The sequence below is a fragment of the Pundamilia nyererei genome, unplaced genomic scaffold, assembly GCF_000239375.1.
Source record: "Pundamilia nyererei isolate P.nyererei 1_Seehausen unplaced genomic scaffold, PunNye1.0 scaffold00077, whole genome shotgun sequence".
NCBI classification, from domain to species: Eukaryota; Metazoa; Chordata; class Actinopteri; order Cichliformes; family Cichlidae; genus Pundamilia; species Pundamilia nyererei.
The window spans coordinates 2,782,668-2,797,084 of record NW_005187478.1 but is presented as its reverse complement, the minus strand read 5'-3'; the positions used below and the strand labels follow the sequence as shown (position 1 = coordinate 2,797,084).

Below are 14,417 nucleotides of genomic sequence, written 5' to 3'. Positions count from 1 at the left end.
GTCACTTTCGTATGTGGTACTGAATCCGATACATATCTGATATTTTGGAAAGCAACTGCTGTTTGAATGGTCATGTTGCATTAAATCCGTCTTTTACGTCACTGACACAAGACAGACGGCAATTTCAGCGCCGGAGAAGACAGCCTCTCACATCCCAATCCCACCACTCCTGGTTCTGACTCCATGTCCATATATACCTCTGCACGGAGGTAGCAGCCACTGCTGCAAACAAGGCCATTATTACAGCTCTCTTTTTTCTCAGTGTCCTTCTTTCTCTAATTAATTTGTCAAAATTCTGTCGGTTACGACTGTGCAGAAATTGATAGACTGCTGCAACAACACCTACTAGCTCTGTAGCCGCCATTTTTTCTTCCGTAAACAGAGCATGTGTGTGACGTCTTCTCTTGCACATGCAGGCTGCTTTGAGGGCCGTGAACCGTTCACACTAGAGCGCGTTTGCTGTCACATTTTATTTGTAATGTGAACAACCAGACAAAAAAAAAAAAAATCGTATTTGATCACAAAAATCGGAATTGAGCATTAAGACCTGCAGTGTGAACGTAGCCTTAGCATACCTGAGCAGATGTATCCTCCAAGAGTCTTTCAATCCTCAGTTTCTCTCTCTCCAGGGTATCACAGTGCTGCTTTACCTCCTCTTTCTCTTTTTGCAAACTGTAGATTTCCTAATGGCAAAAAATGAACAATATGCAAGTTTTATGTAACCAAACAAATCAAAAAGTGAATCAATCGGGTTTATAAAACAGCTGCTTTACTGTTCGAGCTTGCTCCAGTTTGTTGCACAGGGAGGCCATGGATCTCTGCATGCTCTCATACTCCTCCCTCTGTTGTTTCAGGACAGGAGCTTTGGATTCGACCTCCTGAACAATCTCATCCAGCACACGGCTCACTCTCCTCGTCTCTTGCTTCTCCAGCTGAAGCTGTGTCTGGCACTCAGCATACGCATTATACAGCTAAACACAGAGACAGCAAAAGAAGAATTCTTAACCACAAACGTCTACACTGCTCTCTACTCTACAGTAGTACAGATACACTACTGGAAGGACGATTTACAGCACACTTGAAAATATCTAGAAACTTGCAATATATCAGAGTGTCTCAAGTAACAACCGCAATAAACAAATGAATGGTTATTCTTGGTTAAGCCCTCCCTTTTTTTTGACGTAACATAGCAAAGCAATACAATGCTCTCTAATGGCCTAAAATTTTGTTCAAAACACTCCTTTGAAAAGCTGCTCCATGATGATGTGGTTTATGGCACCCTTTCTGGATATTCATAATACCAAATAGCCCTTCTACCACATCCCAAAGGTGTTTTATTGGATTCAGACGTAGTGTCTAATTCTCACTGACACCTTGGTAAAATCCTGTGAACTCACATCAAAGAACTTCATGCCAGGTTTAACAATCGCTGCAATGGAGGCTGCTGAAGGGCACATGGCATCCAACTGTTCTTCAGTCATAGAAGGCATGCCTGGAACACAACATGCACATGTAAATAAAGCTGTTATGTGTTTCCAGAGACATTCTCATAAAAGCAGACTTCAGCTTGATAAGCACAGGTAAGACGTGTGTGTGTGTGTGTGTTCTCACAGCAGTGTTTGCCTGCAGCCTTCACTGTAGCATTTTCCAACTCCTTCTCCATTTTCTTGACCTTCTCTTTAAGCTCTTCTTCAAGACGAGTCTTTAGCTCCTCACCCTCTGACACCTTCTTTTCTAGAGCCTTATTGGCTGCAAAGAGAGCAAAATCAACCACACAGAGGTCATCAGTAACACTTTGAATATGGAAAGGTACAGAGCAGGTTAAATATATTAAGAATACACATTTACTACAAAGGCTTTGGGGTTGATGATGGCACTAGTTTTTGTTTGCATTATAAACGAATATTCAGACTTTCATTTAATGACCAGGTGTGCAGAAACAAAACTAAAAACATGGATTTGTACCTTCAAGTGTTTCTTTCACCAGCTTGCTGAGTTCTTCAACAGCTCTGCTCAGTTCTTGGGTCTTTGTCTCCATGTCTGTTGCTGCCCCCTACAGGGAGGAAAAGAATGACTCTTAGAAGAACATGGCACTACAGTATGACAGAAGGTCTTAGATATTTAAGCAACAACTATCTTAGTGACTTTTCACCTTATAGAGTGAAGACAACTTGACATGAGCATTGAGTTCGTTGCGGTACTTCTCTTCCATGGCGCTCTTCTCATCTTTGACCTGGAAATACATTTAGAAAATAAATGCAATGCATAAAATATGTGTATGCAATCACTGTATCATTAATTAAATTGGCAGATTAAAAAAATGCTGATCAATTGTTTGATCAATAAAACCATTAAACATACTTGAAGAGATCTTTCAATAAATCCTGGAGCACAAAGTTTCGAAGGCAACTAATTAGGGTTTAAGCGCTTTGACACAGCTCACCACTGTCACCATGGAAACACAAAAACTCATAAAGCTTTCCAAGAAGACAGAGTATAGATGACATTTTTATGACTTATCACATATTTATCTATTTTATTTGACTTTGACTCTACTTGATAGCATTTATACATTTTTGCATTTAAGAAAATGTTTTCTCTAAAAACTAAAATTGAATATGACGCATAAAAACACAGGAGTTTTTTGGTGTTTTTTTGGACAAATGAAACAGATGACGGACAAAACAAAAACAATGCAGTTTCTAAAATGGAAACCAATGAACAGTTCATTTTGAAAGACCTTTATTTTTTTCTCTTTTGAATATTTATTATTGCTCATTAAGAAGTCACAAGTATTTCTTGTCCAATTAATCAATTACTAAAATAATCAAATGCTGCAGCCCTACACAAGTGTTTCTGTGTTACCTGTTTCAGTTTGTTGTTGAGGTCTTCAGCTCTTTTATTCTGACTTTCACCGGTTTCCTTCAGAACAGTGAGTTGACTTTCCAGTACAGCCACCTGTGGAAAGGAAATATTGTTAATAAAGACGTTAGCGCTGTAGCTAGAATAGCTAATTAACCCTACATATTCCACAACTACTGATAATAAAGGAGATTAAAACCAACAGGGAATTTACATTCAGTTTATACAGTACTGAATGTAAATACAGTACTGTATCAATCTTACCTTCTGCTCGCTGCTCTTCAGACTGCTCTGCAGCTCCAGGATCTCTTCGCCTTTCTCTCTGTTGGTGTTCAGCAGTTCCTCAGTTTTGGTCTTTAGCTCTGCAGTCAACCATTCGATCTTCTTCTCAAGCAGCTCCTTCTCCTGCTCCATGCGCTTCTCCCGGTGCTGTAAGATACATTTCCAGTAACACTTCTCTCTTCACGCCACAAAATATTTCCAGAGGAAAAAAATGGCATTTTTAAAGGGGGACCAATTATGGTTTTTACTATAAGCTCAAAAATAAATAATTCGCAATCTTTGTTCAACCTGAACAGGCCTCAACACTTCTTGTCTGAAAGAAACAGTTTCATTTTCTATCCCTTTAAGACTGTCCAACTAAAAGGTCACTGTCTTCTAAAAGGCTGTCCCTTGTCTGGCTTCCACAAATAGAACTCAGTGCCAGTAAGCACTTTCTCTGCAGGACTGCAGGCCTTCTCGATTAAGTCAAAAATAATGATTATTGTGATGAGTCATTTTAGCCTCAAGCCCTTGCAAGACGACTCCAAGCCCGTCTTGCAAGTGCAGCTGCTGTTCTTGGCAGACTGCAGTTTAAGCAAACATCTGAAACAGAGATTAAAGCAAAGCATCTGTTTGTGTGTAATATTATGCTTCTTACCTGCTTATTGTGTAGTTTATTTGGTGTGTTTAACATAAGGTGAACCTGTTGGGGTGTGTGTGTGTGTGTGTGTGTGTGTGTGTGTGTGTGTGTGTGTGTGTGTAGCGCACCTGTACAGATGCTGCAGACGACTGTATCTCGTCCAGTTTTAACTGCAGCTCCATCTTCACTTTGTTTGAGTCTGTCAGTTTCTCATTGAGACGTTTCACATCCTCTGCAAAGACAAATCCACAGACCACAAAAAGAAGCGTTAACAGGTTTCCACTGAACCAAACATGCACAATTTATCGAGGTGTATAGCTTCTGTAGTGAACTTACCAGAGACATTCTCCACCTCCTGTGTTCTCTTCTCTAGCAACCGCTCCAGCTCTCTCTTCTCTGCCTCAATCTCATACTTGGTCTTGGTTTGCTGGATCCATACATACGTGCACAAACAGTACTTGAATTATACTACTACACTAAGAGTGTGTAGAAAATTGAAATGTGTAACAATTATCCGGTATCTTCAGCAGACTTCTAAAGGAATTTCTGTGTTAATCTGTGTTAATGATGAGTAAAAGGTCTCTTTTTTTATTACCTGAGGTAATGGCTTTTCACTAATTCACACAGGGTCAAAAACATACAGACTCAAACACATGCGTACATCCTCACTAATACTTGGTTAAATGTCTCTTAGCAAGATGCACCTCAAACGGACAATTTTGGTAGCCATCAACAAGAGCTTCTGGTATAACTCTGGATGAATATTTCACCACTCTTCTTGGCAGAATTAGTACAGACTCTTCACTCTGGAGGAGTATGCAAAAATTGTGAAAGGAACCCGATACAAGCCAGTAAGTCAGGAAAGCTCACTTGTGACCAATGACAGTGATACTGACGTGAGTTGTTGAGAATATCCTGGTAAGCGCTGCTGTTTTTACACGTGCTAGTTACTCTTAGCCAGTTTTAGTGAAGCTTTATTTGAAGAGGCTCTAACATTGCTGGACTCTGACACTTGGTGACAAAACTCTCACACAATGTAAGAATAAACTGTTTAGTCTGAAAATGCAGAAAAGGAATTATAATTTGCCTCCATATTAGACACCACAGTTCTCTTCTCCAGACCAGTCTCCAGCACATACATAAAACCCAAGGCAACAGTGTCCATCGTGAGTACTATATCCAAGATGGAGGGGCACGCATGGTAGCTCCTAATAACTAGTGCCTGCTCCTATGCGTTTTTAATAGATCACTTCTGAGTTTATGAGAATGCAGTAATTACTTAGAAGATGTAATTACACACTAATCAATGTATATTTACAAGTACAATAATCCTTTTTTCTGTTAAATAATCTCAAAAGACTATGATGCTACCATTACCAAGCTTAAAGATGTTGATTTTAGAATAGAGTTTATATTTTTGGTGAGTCCACTACAGCATAAAATTCTAGGATATTTGCTTCAGTGGGAAATCCCTCAGACCTCACCTCCCTAGAAATGTAACTATACGTCAAGTCAGCACAGCCCATGACTACTGTGATTGGCCTGTTCTGTACCATCGATTCCTCCTGTGCATTTCTGGCTATTTTTTCACTGCAGTTTATCAATTTATCAGTAACAGATTAACAATCATTGTCTACTAGCAGCAACCAACCAACCCACCCAGTGACATCATGCTATGTACTCGCACAACATGGCAGTAAACACTAACCATGTTCAAAGATTTAGCTAGGTGTAGCACCGATAAATGAAGCATAATTGTATCAACACAGCTTTTAAGTTATGTCAATATAAAGCCCTTATCGGCATGTTTACCTGTTGCGATGGTTTATCTTCGGTGCTCTCTCCTTCTATTCCCTTTAGAGCGCTCAACTCTTCATCTGAAGAGAGAAACATTACAACCCATGGCATCACGAGATCCAGAAAAACAGTGCTAGACTACACTAAAACCTCATGATTCATTTAAAAATAGTGACTGGTAAAGCATAAAAAGACTGTACAATGAATTACACTAGATTTCTTTTAATAACCCTCACACCCAAATCAGGTGCCATTGGCAGCTGTAACCTCTGAAATGTCTAACTGAGAGTGTCTTTGCAGAAACATTTCAGCCAGTGTTATAAACTAAATAGGCTTTGTTTAGGCCTATAATATTGAACATCAACAAGGATGGTCATCTATAACAGCAGAATATCAGCATTGGCTAAAACCAATATCACTTGTTATCAGCCTTATAATACTGTGCAAACGTTTCAAGCCACCCCTCGGTTATTTATTTTTTTCTAGGAAAAATGGGAAATTTAAGTGAATAAAAACAAAATATTGTTAAAACTGTTCAGTTACTAAAGATCTATTTGATCTGAAACAACAAAAAATTTTTAAAAAAAGAAACTAAACAAATGGAATAACATATCAGCATCTGATTTCAACCTACATTTTTTTATAATCCTGTTTTCCCAGAATTTCACAATCAGTGCATCATTAAACATCAATGTATTTTTTTTTTCAAAGTGGACTGTACAATTAAGTTCTGTGCTGATATAGACAACATGTAGAATAAAGACACCGGCTGATATGCATATGATGACTTACTGAGCTTTTTATTTTCCTCCTTGAGGGTCTGCAGATCTTTGGTAGCAGACAAGATCTGTTCCTGACTCTCCGCCAATCTCTTCTCCATGTCAAAGTACTGTTGCTCTATATGGGGCAACAGTCAACAGGAACACAGGTGTACACAAGAAATATACACTTTAGTACTTGTCCGGTCACAAACACAGAGATCTGCAATGCTGATTATTATATATATATATACATACATACATAATATTTACATATATATTAACTTATAATTTGACAAAATCCCCTTTTCAGTACTGATAAAAGGTAGTGCCAACTCTATTCGAATTTACAGTAACATTGTGTGCATTTGGTTAATGGCGACAGCATAAAAACACAGGCTGGTACAAGATTTTTTCAATAATTTGGGAACTGTTTTTTATTTCAACACACTACACATCACTACTTAATAATAAAATAACTTCAACAACTGGACACATCTCCCTTCCGCCAAAATTAGCCTTAGCTTGATAGCGCAGCTAACGTTAGCGTGCAGGAGTAAGGGTAGCGAAACACATACAACATGTTTTATACCCAAACAGAGTGAGTACTCTAAATACTAGAATACTGGAATCTAGCAAGCAACAAAAGCAAGTTAAACGCCAAATAGCTAACCAATACGGACTTGTTCTAGGTACCCACCGCTGTCTGCTTTGAATCGCTCATGTTGAGTCTGGAGCACCTCGTTAGCATTCTGCAGCTCCGTTACAAACTTCTCCAACTTGTTCTGGATGCCTTTCGGGAGCTTATTCAGCTCCGTCCGCTCCAGAGCCTGAAGCAGGACGACCGCCATCGCTACCTACTCGTCCCGAAGAATAACGGTAAACTCTTGTAAAATAATCTTAATCTGTGCACCGTCTACAACCAAACTAACAACTAAAAAATGTCAAATTAGACGCGTGCACAGGCAGGAAGTTTGCTTCATACTTTCAAAGTAAGGTAATGAAGTTAGACGAGGTAAATGAAAACTACTTATTAAAGCTGAGATGCGATGAATCGATATACGCTCTTCGAATATAAAAGTTAAATTGTTAATTTAATGTATATGGGCAGCTACAATGTATTTATCTGGTCTTGCCTCCAAGCCTACTTGGCTCTTATTGCAGCAAATTTTATTTTGAAGAAAAACTCTCAGCGCTAGTTTGCTTTGGTATGCTGACCATTTCCATCCCGAGTCAGCTATTACGACACAGACGTGCGACGGAAATCTGTCAATGCATTTTTTTTTTTTTGGTCTGCTGACGAACCATTAGACCTGTCAAAATTGCCTGCTTTTTTGGTTGAGGTTTTAGCAACTGTTTTACTTCTTTTGAATATTTTCCATGGTACGTGGAAGCTTATGACGTCCACGCTGTATTTTATAGTGAACCTGAACTGTTATTTTAATGAAATGTAGCTAAAATATGAGCTAGCTAAAGTTAGAGGGGCAAACAGCTGTAAATAATCAATGAGCGACTGCATATTTACTGCTTTTAATTCAACCGTATTTATAGATTAGAAACACTCACTTGTTGCAGTGCTCCACATCTCTTTTCCGTGAACTGTTTATTTACAGAAGCTCTTGGATAAAGTGCAATGTTTTTATCACCTCTTCATTTCCCTGTCAGAAATAATGGGTCGTGGATATATAGTCCAAGATGATGTGGAGGGATATCTGTCGAAACTCTGTGAACAAAAGGCAGACCCAGTCACAGGACTGCTAATTGGACAGGTACCTGTGTATACTAACATCTGTCGTGTATTAGGCCATGTGTAAAAACAGAGGCTTTAGAACTTTGCATTCATTATACCAATTTTTTTTTTAATATGCAAAGAGTGTGTCTAGCGGTGGCATATGTAAAATATGTTCAAGATATTGAATCAGGGCTACAACCAAAGTCCTTTTTAGAAGCTAGTAACAGTCACAAATACTTTGAATAGTATTCCAATACGTTTGTCAATTGTGTTAAACTTAAGAAGTGAAATGAGAAAAAAAGAAAAGAAAGTGAATCTGTCCCTTAGCCCTTCTGTCCATATAATATCAGAAAATAGTTGAAAAATACTAAAATCCTTTCAGGATGGAGTCCAGAGTTACTCAGTTTTATGTGAGCTGTGAAATGGTGAAAACGATTCTATGTTCTAAAAGATTAGATGGAAATTAATTAAATGCACTACATATAGTACTGTGCAGAAATATTCTGCCACCCCCATTTTCTATGTTTTATTTCCAAAGATCCAAACATTCTTGTCATTTTTTTATCATGGTCTTGAGCTGCAGTTCTTCAGACTTTCTGAAGGTCTGTCTATTGCAGTATAGTCTCTGTATGTGACCATTTTCAGAGCAATGTTTCCAAGAACTGGACCGAAAATCCATGGCAGCAGGTCTTATGGAGTGATGAATCCAAATTTGAAATCTTTGGTTCAAATTGTCAATATGTATTCAGACAGTCAGGAAAGTGGTGCAGCAACAATTGTCTACAGCCACCTGTAAAACATTGACGGAGCCTCTGTTATGGTTTGCTTCTGCATTGCAGTCAGTAATGTTGCACTCTCACTAAAGTGCTTGCTCATAGGGGTCATATGATTGTTGGGGTTTTCTCTGTATTATTGTAGGGTCTTTACCTTGCAATATAAATTGCCTCAAGGCATTTTTTTTGTGATTTGGCCCTATATAACTAAAATTTAATTTAATCATCTTGACAAAGAAAAAAACAAAATGCAGAAAGTCAAGAGAACAGTTCATGAAGACTGCATAAAGAAATTACTAGAAAGCTGCCAAACACAGAGTTCATGCTGTGTTGAAGAATAAAGGTGGTCATGCTGAATATTGACTTTCAAGCTAGTTGGAATTATAACTGAGTTTTAGCCTGTATACTGTATTTCCATGTATATTTGCACATTTTCATAAATCACTGGACCTACTTCCAATTTTTCTGGCAAAATCTAAAGAAACAAAGAGTGGCTAAAGACTTTTGCACAGTACTGTACACATGCTTTAAAATTAATACGCGAGCACCATATGTCACAATACGATAGGACATCAATATGCTGTGTGTGGAGTGAAGAGAGATTAATCAATATTACTGACTAAATATTTCAGAGCTCAACGCAAAGGGATTTTGTTGTCATGGCAATTCGGACCCCCCAAAAGGAGGAGTCTGCTGCAGCAGCTAGAAACTCTGTGGACAAGGAGTGGGTCACCGAGCATGCTCGACAGGTAGTTAAAGAGGGCCATGCCTCTCTTCCAGCACAAACTGATTTGATTTCAGCATGTATTATGCTCATGTATTAAATGAGGAGTGGAATGTGCTTTGAAATGAGCTGTGCACCTAGGTAGACAGACTTGCACACTGCTAGGGTTCATGTTTGCTATTGATTTCCAGGTGTCCAGGATGCTGCCCGGAGGCCTCTCTGTAGTGGGAGTCTTCATCATCACTGATGCAGATGCCAAGGACGCACTAACTACACTCCGACAGGTGAGAGTCATGTTGACACTGTTTCCAGCAAAATCATTTTGAAATTCTTGTAATGTGCTATAGCTTGTAGTGTGAAGTTTAATCGAAAATCAACTTAAGTAATTAGAAACGAGGTCTCAAACCTGCAGCTCTAGAGCCACATTTAGCTTTTTTGCCCATAATCCAGTTACTCTCTGTGGCTTTGACCTAAAATTAATATATCAAAATGAGCATTGTAAATTTTTTTACAATTTACTTCTTTTTTTTTATCATTGTTTTAAGTGATTCTAAAAAATGTGCAGCCTATATGTCAAATTTAAAATAAAATGTTTTAATATGTCTGTCACCTGGTGCTTTATGCTTTCACTCTTGCTAAGCTCCAGTAGTGGTGACTTCCATGAAGGTTAACACATAAGTGGCTGCACATAAATAGATAGTTCCACCAGCTGTGAATTCCAAAGCTTAAAAAAAAGAAAAATCATGGAGAAAATTCGACAATTTAAGTGCAGGAAACTTGCCTCCAAACCTCCAGTACTTGGCCTGATGTGAAAAAGTAATTGCACATAAACCTAATACCTGGATGTGCTACGTGTGGCAGCAAGAACTGGTATGTTTTTTGGAACATTATCATAACAAGTGATCTCGAGCTTCAGCGTACTGACTGATGGGAAGACATTCTCCTTCAGGAGTTTCTGGTAGAGAACAGAATTCATTGTTCCATCAATTATGGCAAGTTTTCTAAGTACTGAAGCAGCAAAGTAGCTCAAAACCATCACACTACCACCACCACCAAGTTTGACTGTTGGTGAGATTTTCTTTTCATGAAATGCTGTTAGTTTTATGCCAGATGTAACGGGAATCAAACCTTACCAAAAACCTGAGTTTTGTTTTTTTCTCATTAGGCTACAAAATATTTTTTCAAAAGTCTTGGACATTTTCAAGATGTTTTTTTCGGAAATGTGAGGCAAGCCTTTGTGTTCTTTCTGGTCATAGATTTTGCCTTGCCATTCTCCCATGGATGCATTTTTTTTTACCAGTTTTGTCTTAGTGTTGAATGGATAATAATCACTATAAGTCTTTACAGTTCAGCACAGATTTGTTAAAAAATGCTTTATTCAATATTAAAATTTGCTAACAGGGTTAGCTTAGCTTGTTCAGATGGAAGACATCATGTGACTTTCATGTGGTTCAAGACTAAACACAAAGTGTGTGAAGAGCTAATTCAGTTTGATGGTGGAAATATTGTTGGACCACGATTTTGTTCTTTATATAGCTATAAAAGAAATAAAAATAATTCAGAGGTTTATTAGAAACTTTCTCACAAAAACACTACCATCAGTGATCATCTCAACTTTTTTTTTTTTTTTACCAAAATGCAAACTTCCTTTTAGCTGATGTTGTTGAACTAATTAAAGCTCTAAACCCAGTCAAGTATATCTTAAATAACATTGATGACAAAGGTTTGCCTGAAAACCCTACAACTCCATAAGGAGCTTGCTTAACTTAACTTTAATACACTGGAAACAGTCTTTCAATTTGTCTTTGACATTTGCACTTCAGCTAGAATAATCCCCAACTCCAAAAGGAGTGAAATTAAATGTAACCACAGAAAAGTAAAAAATTGGTAACATCATGCAGCGTGTGTGTGTGTCTAGCTGCTGTATGCAGTGGAAAATCTGATCTCCTCTGAGCACCTGTGGGACCCTGCAGATGATGATGTCACTGACTGTGTCACGCTGCACATCAATCCCAAAACCAGAAAGTATCCTTTTCATCAGCTTTGCCTTTGGCTCAGGTAGCTACCATACAGTGTTTGTGGATGTTCTTTAACCCAGTGGACTAGAACTGTCTGTAGAACCTTTGACATCAAAGACCCCAAGGTCAGTTTGCATCTCTCATGTCTTACAGAAAAGCAGCTTCTATCTGCACAGCTCTAAAATATTACTCAAATGTGTACTGCCTTTTAAAAAAACATTCTTTGCTTTTCCCAAAACATGTAATCTCACAGTTTTGGAACACTATTTCAATATGGTGTTATAAGTCTTATTCACTGACTTACGTTCTGACTTCACAAACACAGCGGCAAAGTCCTTCCACGTTACATTTATCAGGGGTTGTGAATTAAACCTTTTAAAGTGAGATGTAGGCCACAAGGTTAACAGTCTTGATATATGTTGTGCTGTTCTCTTTCATACAGTGCTGCTGTTGTTGTTGTTGTTGTTGTTTATATGTTTTCCCAGAGTGTGGCTAAGCCTGCAGATTGGAAGTACCAGTCGGGTTTGTGCTCCTCCTGGGCCACCGTGTCATGCAGTCTAAATGTAGACATGCTGCTACCACTACCAAACAACAGAACCAGCACAGGAAATATGGAGGAATGCCTTAAGGTTGGAACACACACTTGTGCATGAGACCTTTTTTTTTCTTCATGGGAACAGTTCTGACTTGGTTTTCTGTTTCAGGAAGGACTGAAAGCGTGGGCACACCAGATTGAGAGCGGACTGTGTCTGATTGATGGAAAAAGGCTACCCGAGGACTCGGAGCTCACAGTGGGACAGGTTGTTTATGATACTTGAATGAATGAATAAATGCTTGATTGCTGGTTTAGGATCGATTATTTGCACACTTTTATGCGCAAATCAATTCCAACATAGACTGCTGTGGCTTGATGATAAATAACAAGTGATTTTTTGTTGAAAGGCAGCAATAAAATTCTGACATCCAGTGTTTTTCTCCAGAGGAGGAATGTGAGACAGACATACACAGCTCAGCTGCTCATCACAACGGTAAGAGACGCACTTTTCTACTCTAATTAAGCACTTAAAGCACTGTTTTTTTTACTGCAAGCTCCATTCACCCAAGCACACACACATTCATACCCCCATTTTTCTGTACCTAAACTCCATATCTAACATTTGCACATACACTCACATTCCGATGGATCCATAGGTGGAAACTTCAGTAGGTTTCCACCTATGGATCCAGTAGCTTAAGTATCTTGCCCAATGGTACTTTGACATGTAGATTGCTGTAGCACGTAATTGAACCACAGACCTTGTGATTGGTAGATGACACGTCACACAAGTAGTGGCAGTGAAGCCATAAATGGACACATGTGCTTGTGTTTGGTACATTTCTGTTAAAATTATACATATTTGCTGGAGTAAAGCTAAGTCAAGTTTTGAGAAGTTTGTGCATGACCATGAAATAAAATTTTGTCTTCCTTTGTGTTAGGAAAACAAGAGGTTAACAGATGTGATTGAGCAGTGTGGCGGCAGCGTGTCAGTAACAGGAGTAATCCACAGCAGAGCTTATCTACACAGCAACAAGCCAAAGGCCAGACTGGCAGAGAAGGTAATTCTTTAACATAAGGGTCGTTACAGATAAAAGATATGAAGTTCAACATCTGAGAAAAAGAATGACCCACAAATGAAATGAAAACAGAATTTATTATTTTCTCACGGAAACCTCTCTTGCGGACAGCTGCTGAAGAGGGATGTGGTTTCTACGGTGGCCACGAGAGTTCAAATGATGCTGGAGGAGCTGCTGGCATCAGACCAGGAGAGCAAGGGCAGCTGCAGAGACAAACAACAGAAAGGTGCAGACACAGTATGCTCCACCAATCAGTTGCTTACAGCTGTACATAGATAAGTTCAGGGTCATGGGTGGGTTTACTGCCAACCAATGAACACATAGAGGCAGGATTTGAACACAGATAAGACCTGACCTCAACAGTACAAGGTGAGCAATTAGTAATGGATGGCACACGCTATTGTTAATCCCAAACACCAATTTCATAGTTGGTCTGGTATGAACACAGTGTATCCACATGTATACATGTGGCCAGTGCTTCTCACAAGAATGACACTGCTTGTGTATTGTTAAGGGGGATCCAGACCTGTTAATCCATGTAAGTCTATGGAGATGAAACAGCTAAAATGATCATAACTCACTGAATTTTAAAGCAGTTTAGTTCAAATAGTACAAATGCTACAACTACAGCCCCAATTCCAAAAAGGTCAAGACATAAAAAGCATCAAATGTTTAAACTGTGAAAATGTAGCATTTTAAAATGTATCAAAGCACTGAGTGGGATGGCAGCAACACATCTCAAAAAAGTTAGAACAGGGCCATGTTTACCACTATTTTATCCCCAGTCATCTTTCAACAATACTATAAACATCTAGGAACTGAGGAGGCCGGTGGAGTGAATGAATAGTGGAATTGTAAAGCGCTTTGAGGGTCTCGAAAAGCGCTGCATAAATGCAATCCATTATTAGTATTAGTATTATCTTTCTCCCACAATTCTTTAAATGAGTAAGGAGGAGGAATAAGGAGTAATAAGAAAAATGTTGTCTGTCTACACCTGATCACTTGATTGTGACATCTTCAAAGCAACTTTTTTAGAATGAATGAAAGTTCACACCCCCGTTCTCTGCTAGCCATCGGGGCGGGGGGGCTGGGAGGAGATGTTGGCTGTCCGATTGGCCTCCCTGCTGCTGCGGAGCCTGGGACGGTCTGCTTGCCTCCACCCCGGGGGGAAGGGTAACATCTCTTGGGTCTGGGTTCTGTTTCCCCCTCTGGGGGCGAGGGTACCTGGACCCGGGGTA

At 39.0% G+C, this 14,417-nt stretch overlaps 2 protein-coding genes across 5 annotated transcripts in view; one reads left to right on the top strand and one right to left on the bottom strand.

The window, feature by feature from the left end:
- LOC102205074 (nucleoprotein TPR-like) overlaps nucleotides 1–7,296 on the bottom strand; it is a 33,263-nt gene extending 25,967 nt beyond the window's left edge. For all 4 annotated transcript variants that reach the window (XM_005737577.1, XM_005737580.1, XM_005737578.1 and 1 more), the window contains exons 1-13: nucleotides 7,019–7,296; nucleotides 6,353–6,457; nucleotides 5,576–5,640; nucleotides 4,100–4,190; nucleotides 3,892–3,995; nucleotides 3,127–3,291; nucleotides 2,866–2,958; nucleotides 2,153–2,233; nucleotides 1,966–2,053; nucleotides 1,612–1,749; nucleotides 1,398–1,492; nucleotides 774–971; nucleotides 576–683 (exon numbers count right to left, since the gene is read on the bottom strand). In XM_005737577.1, coding sequence (XP_005737634.1) covers nucleotides 576–683; nucleotides 774–971; nucleotides 1,398–1,492; nucleotides 1,612–1,749; nucleotides 1,966–2,053; nucleotides 2,153–2,233; nucleotides 2,866–2,958; nucleotides 3,127–3,291; nucleotides 3,892–3,995; nucleotides 4,100–4,190; nucleotides 5,576–5,640; nucleotides 6,353–6,457; nucleotides 7,019–7,169 — 1,482 coding nt within the window. In that variant the 5' untranslated portion in view covers nucleotides 7,170–7,296. The remainder of the gene's footprint in view (nucleotides 1–575; nucleotides 684–773; nucleotides 972–1,397; nucleotides 1,493–1,611; nucleotides 1,750–1,965; nucleotides 2,054–2,152; nucleotides 2,234–2,865; nucleotides 2,959–3,126; nucleotides 3,292–3,891; nucleotides 3,996–4,099; nucleotides 4,191–5,575; nucleotides 5,641–6,352; nucleotides 6,458–7,018) is intronic.
- Nucleotides 7,297–7,577: 281 nt separating this feature from the next.
- odr4 (odr-4 GPCR localization factor homolog) overlaps nucleotides 7,578–14,417 on the top strand; it is a 9,745-nt gene continuing 2,905 nt past the window's right edge. The window contains exons 1-11 of the mRNA XM_005737575.1: nucleotides 7,578–7,701; nucleotides 7,984–8,087; nucleotides 9,456–9,572; nucleotides 9,739–9,831; nucleotides 11,466–11,572; nucleotides 11,654–11,690; nucleotides 12,051–12,194; nucleotides 12,270–12,365; nucleotides 12,546–12,593; nucleotides 13,042–13,161; nucleotides 13,291–13,405. Of these exons, the coding sequence (XP_005737632.1) occupies nucleotides 7,989–8,087; nucleotides 9,456–9,572; nucleotides 9,739–9,831; nucleotides 11,466–11,572; nucleotides 11,654–11,690; nucleotides 12,051–12,194; nucleotides 12,270–12,365; nucleotides 12,546–12,593; nucleotides 13,042–13,161; nucleotides 13,291–13,405 (976 nt within the window). The 5' untranslated portion in view covers nucleotides 7,578–7,701; nucleotides 7,984–7,988. The remainder of the gene's footprint in view (nucleotides 7,702–7,983; nucleotides 8,088–9,455; nucleotides 9,573–9,738; nucleotides 9,832–11,465; nucleotides 11,573–11,653; nucleotides 11,691–12,050; nucleotides 12,195–12,269; nucleotides 12,366–12,545; nucleotides 12,594–13,041; nucleotides 13,162–13,290; nucleotides 13,406–14,417) is intronic.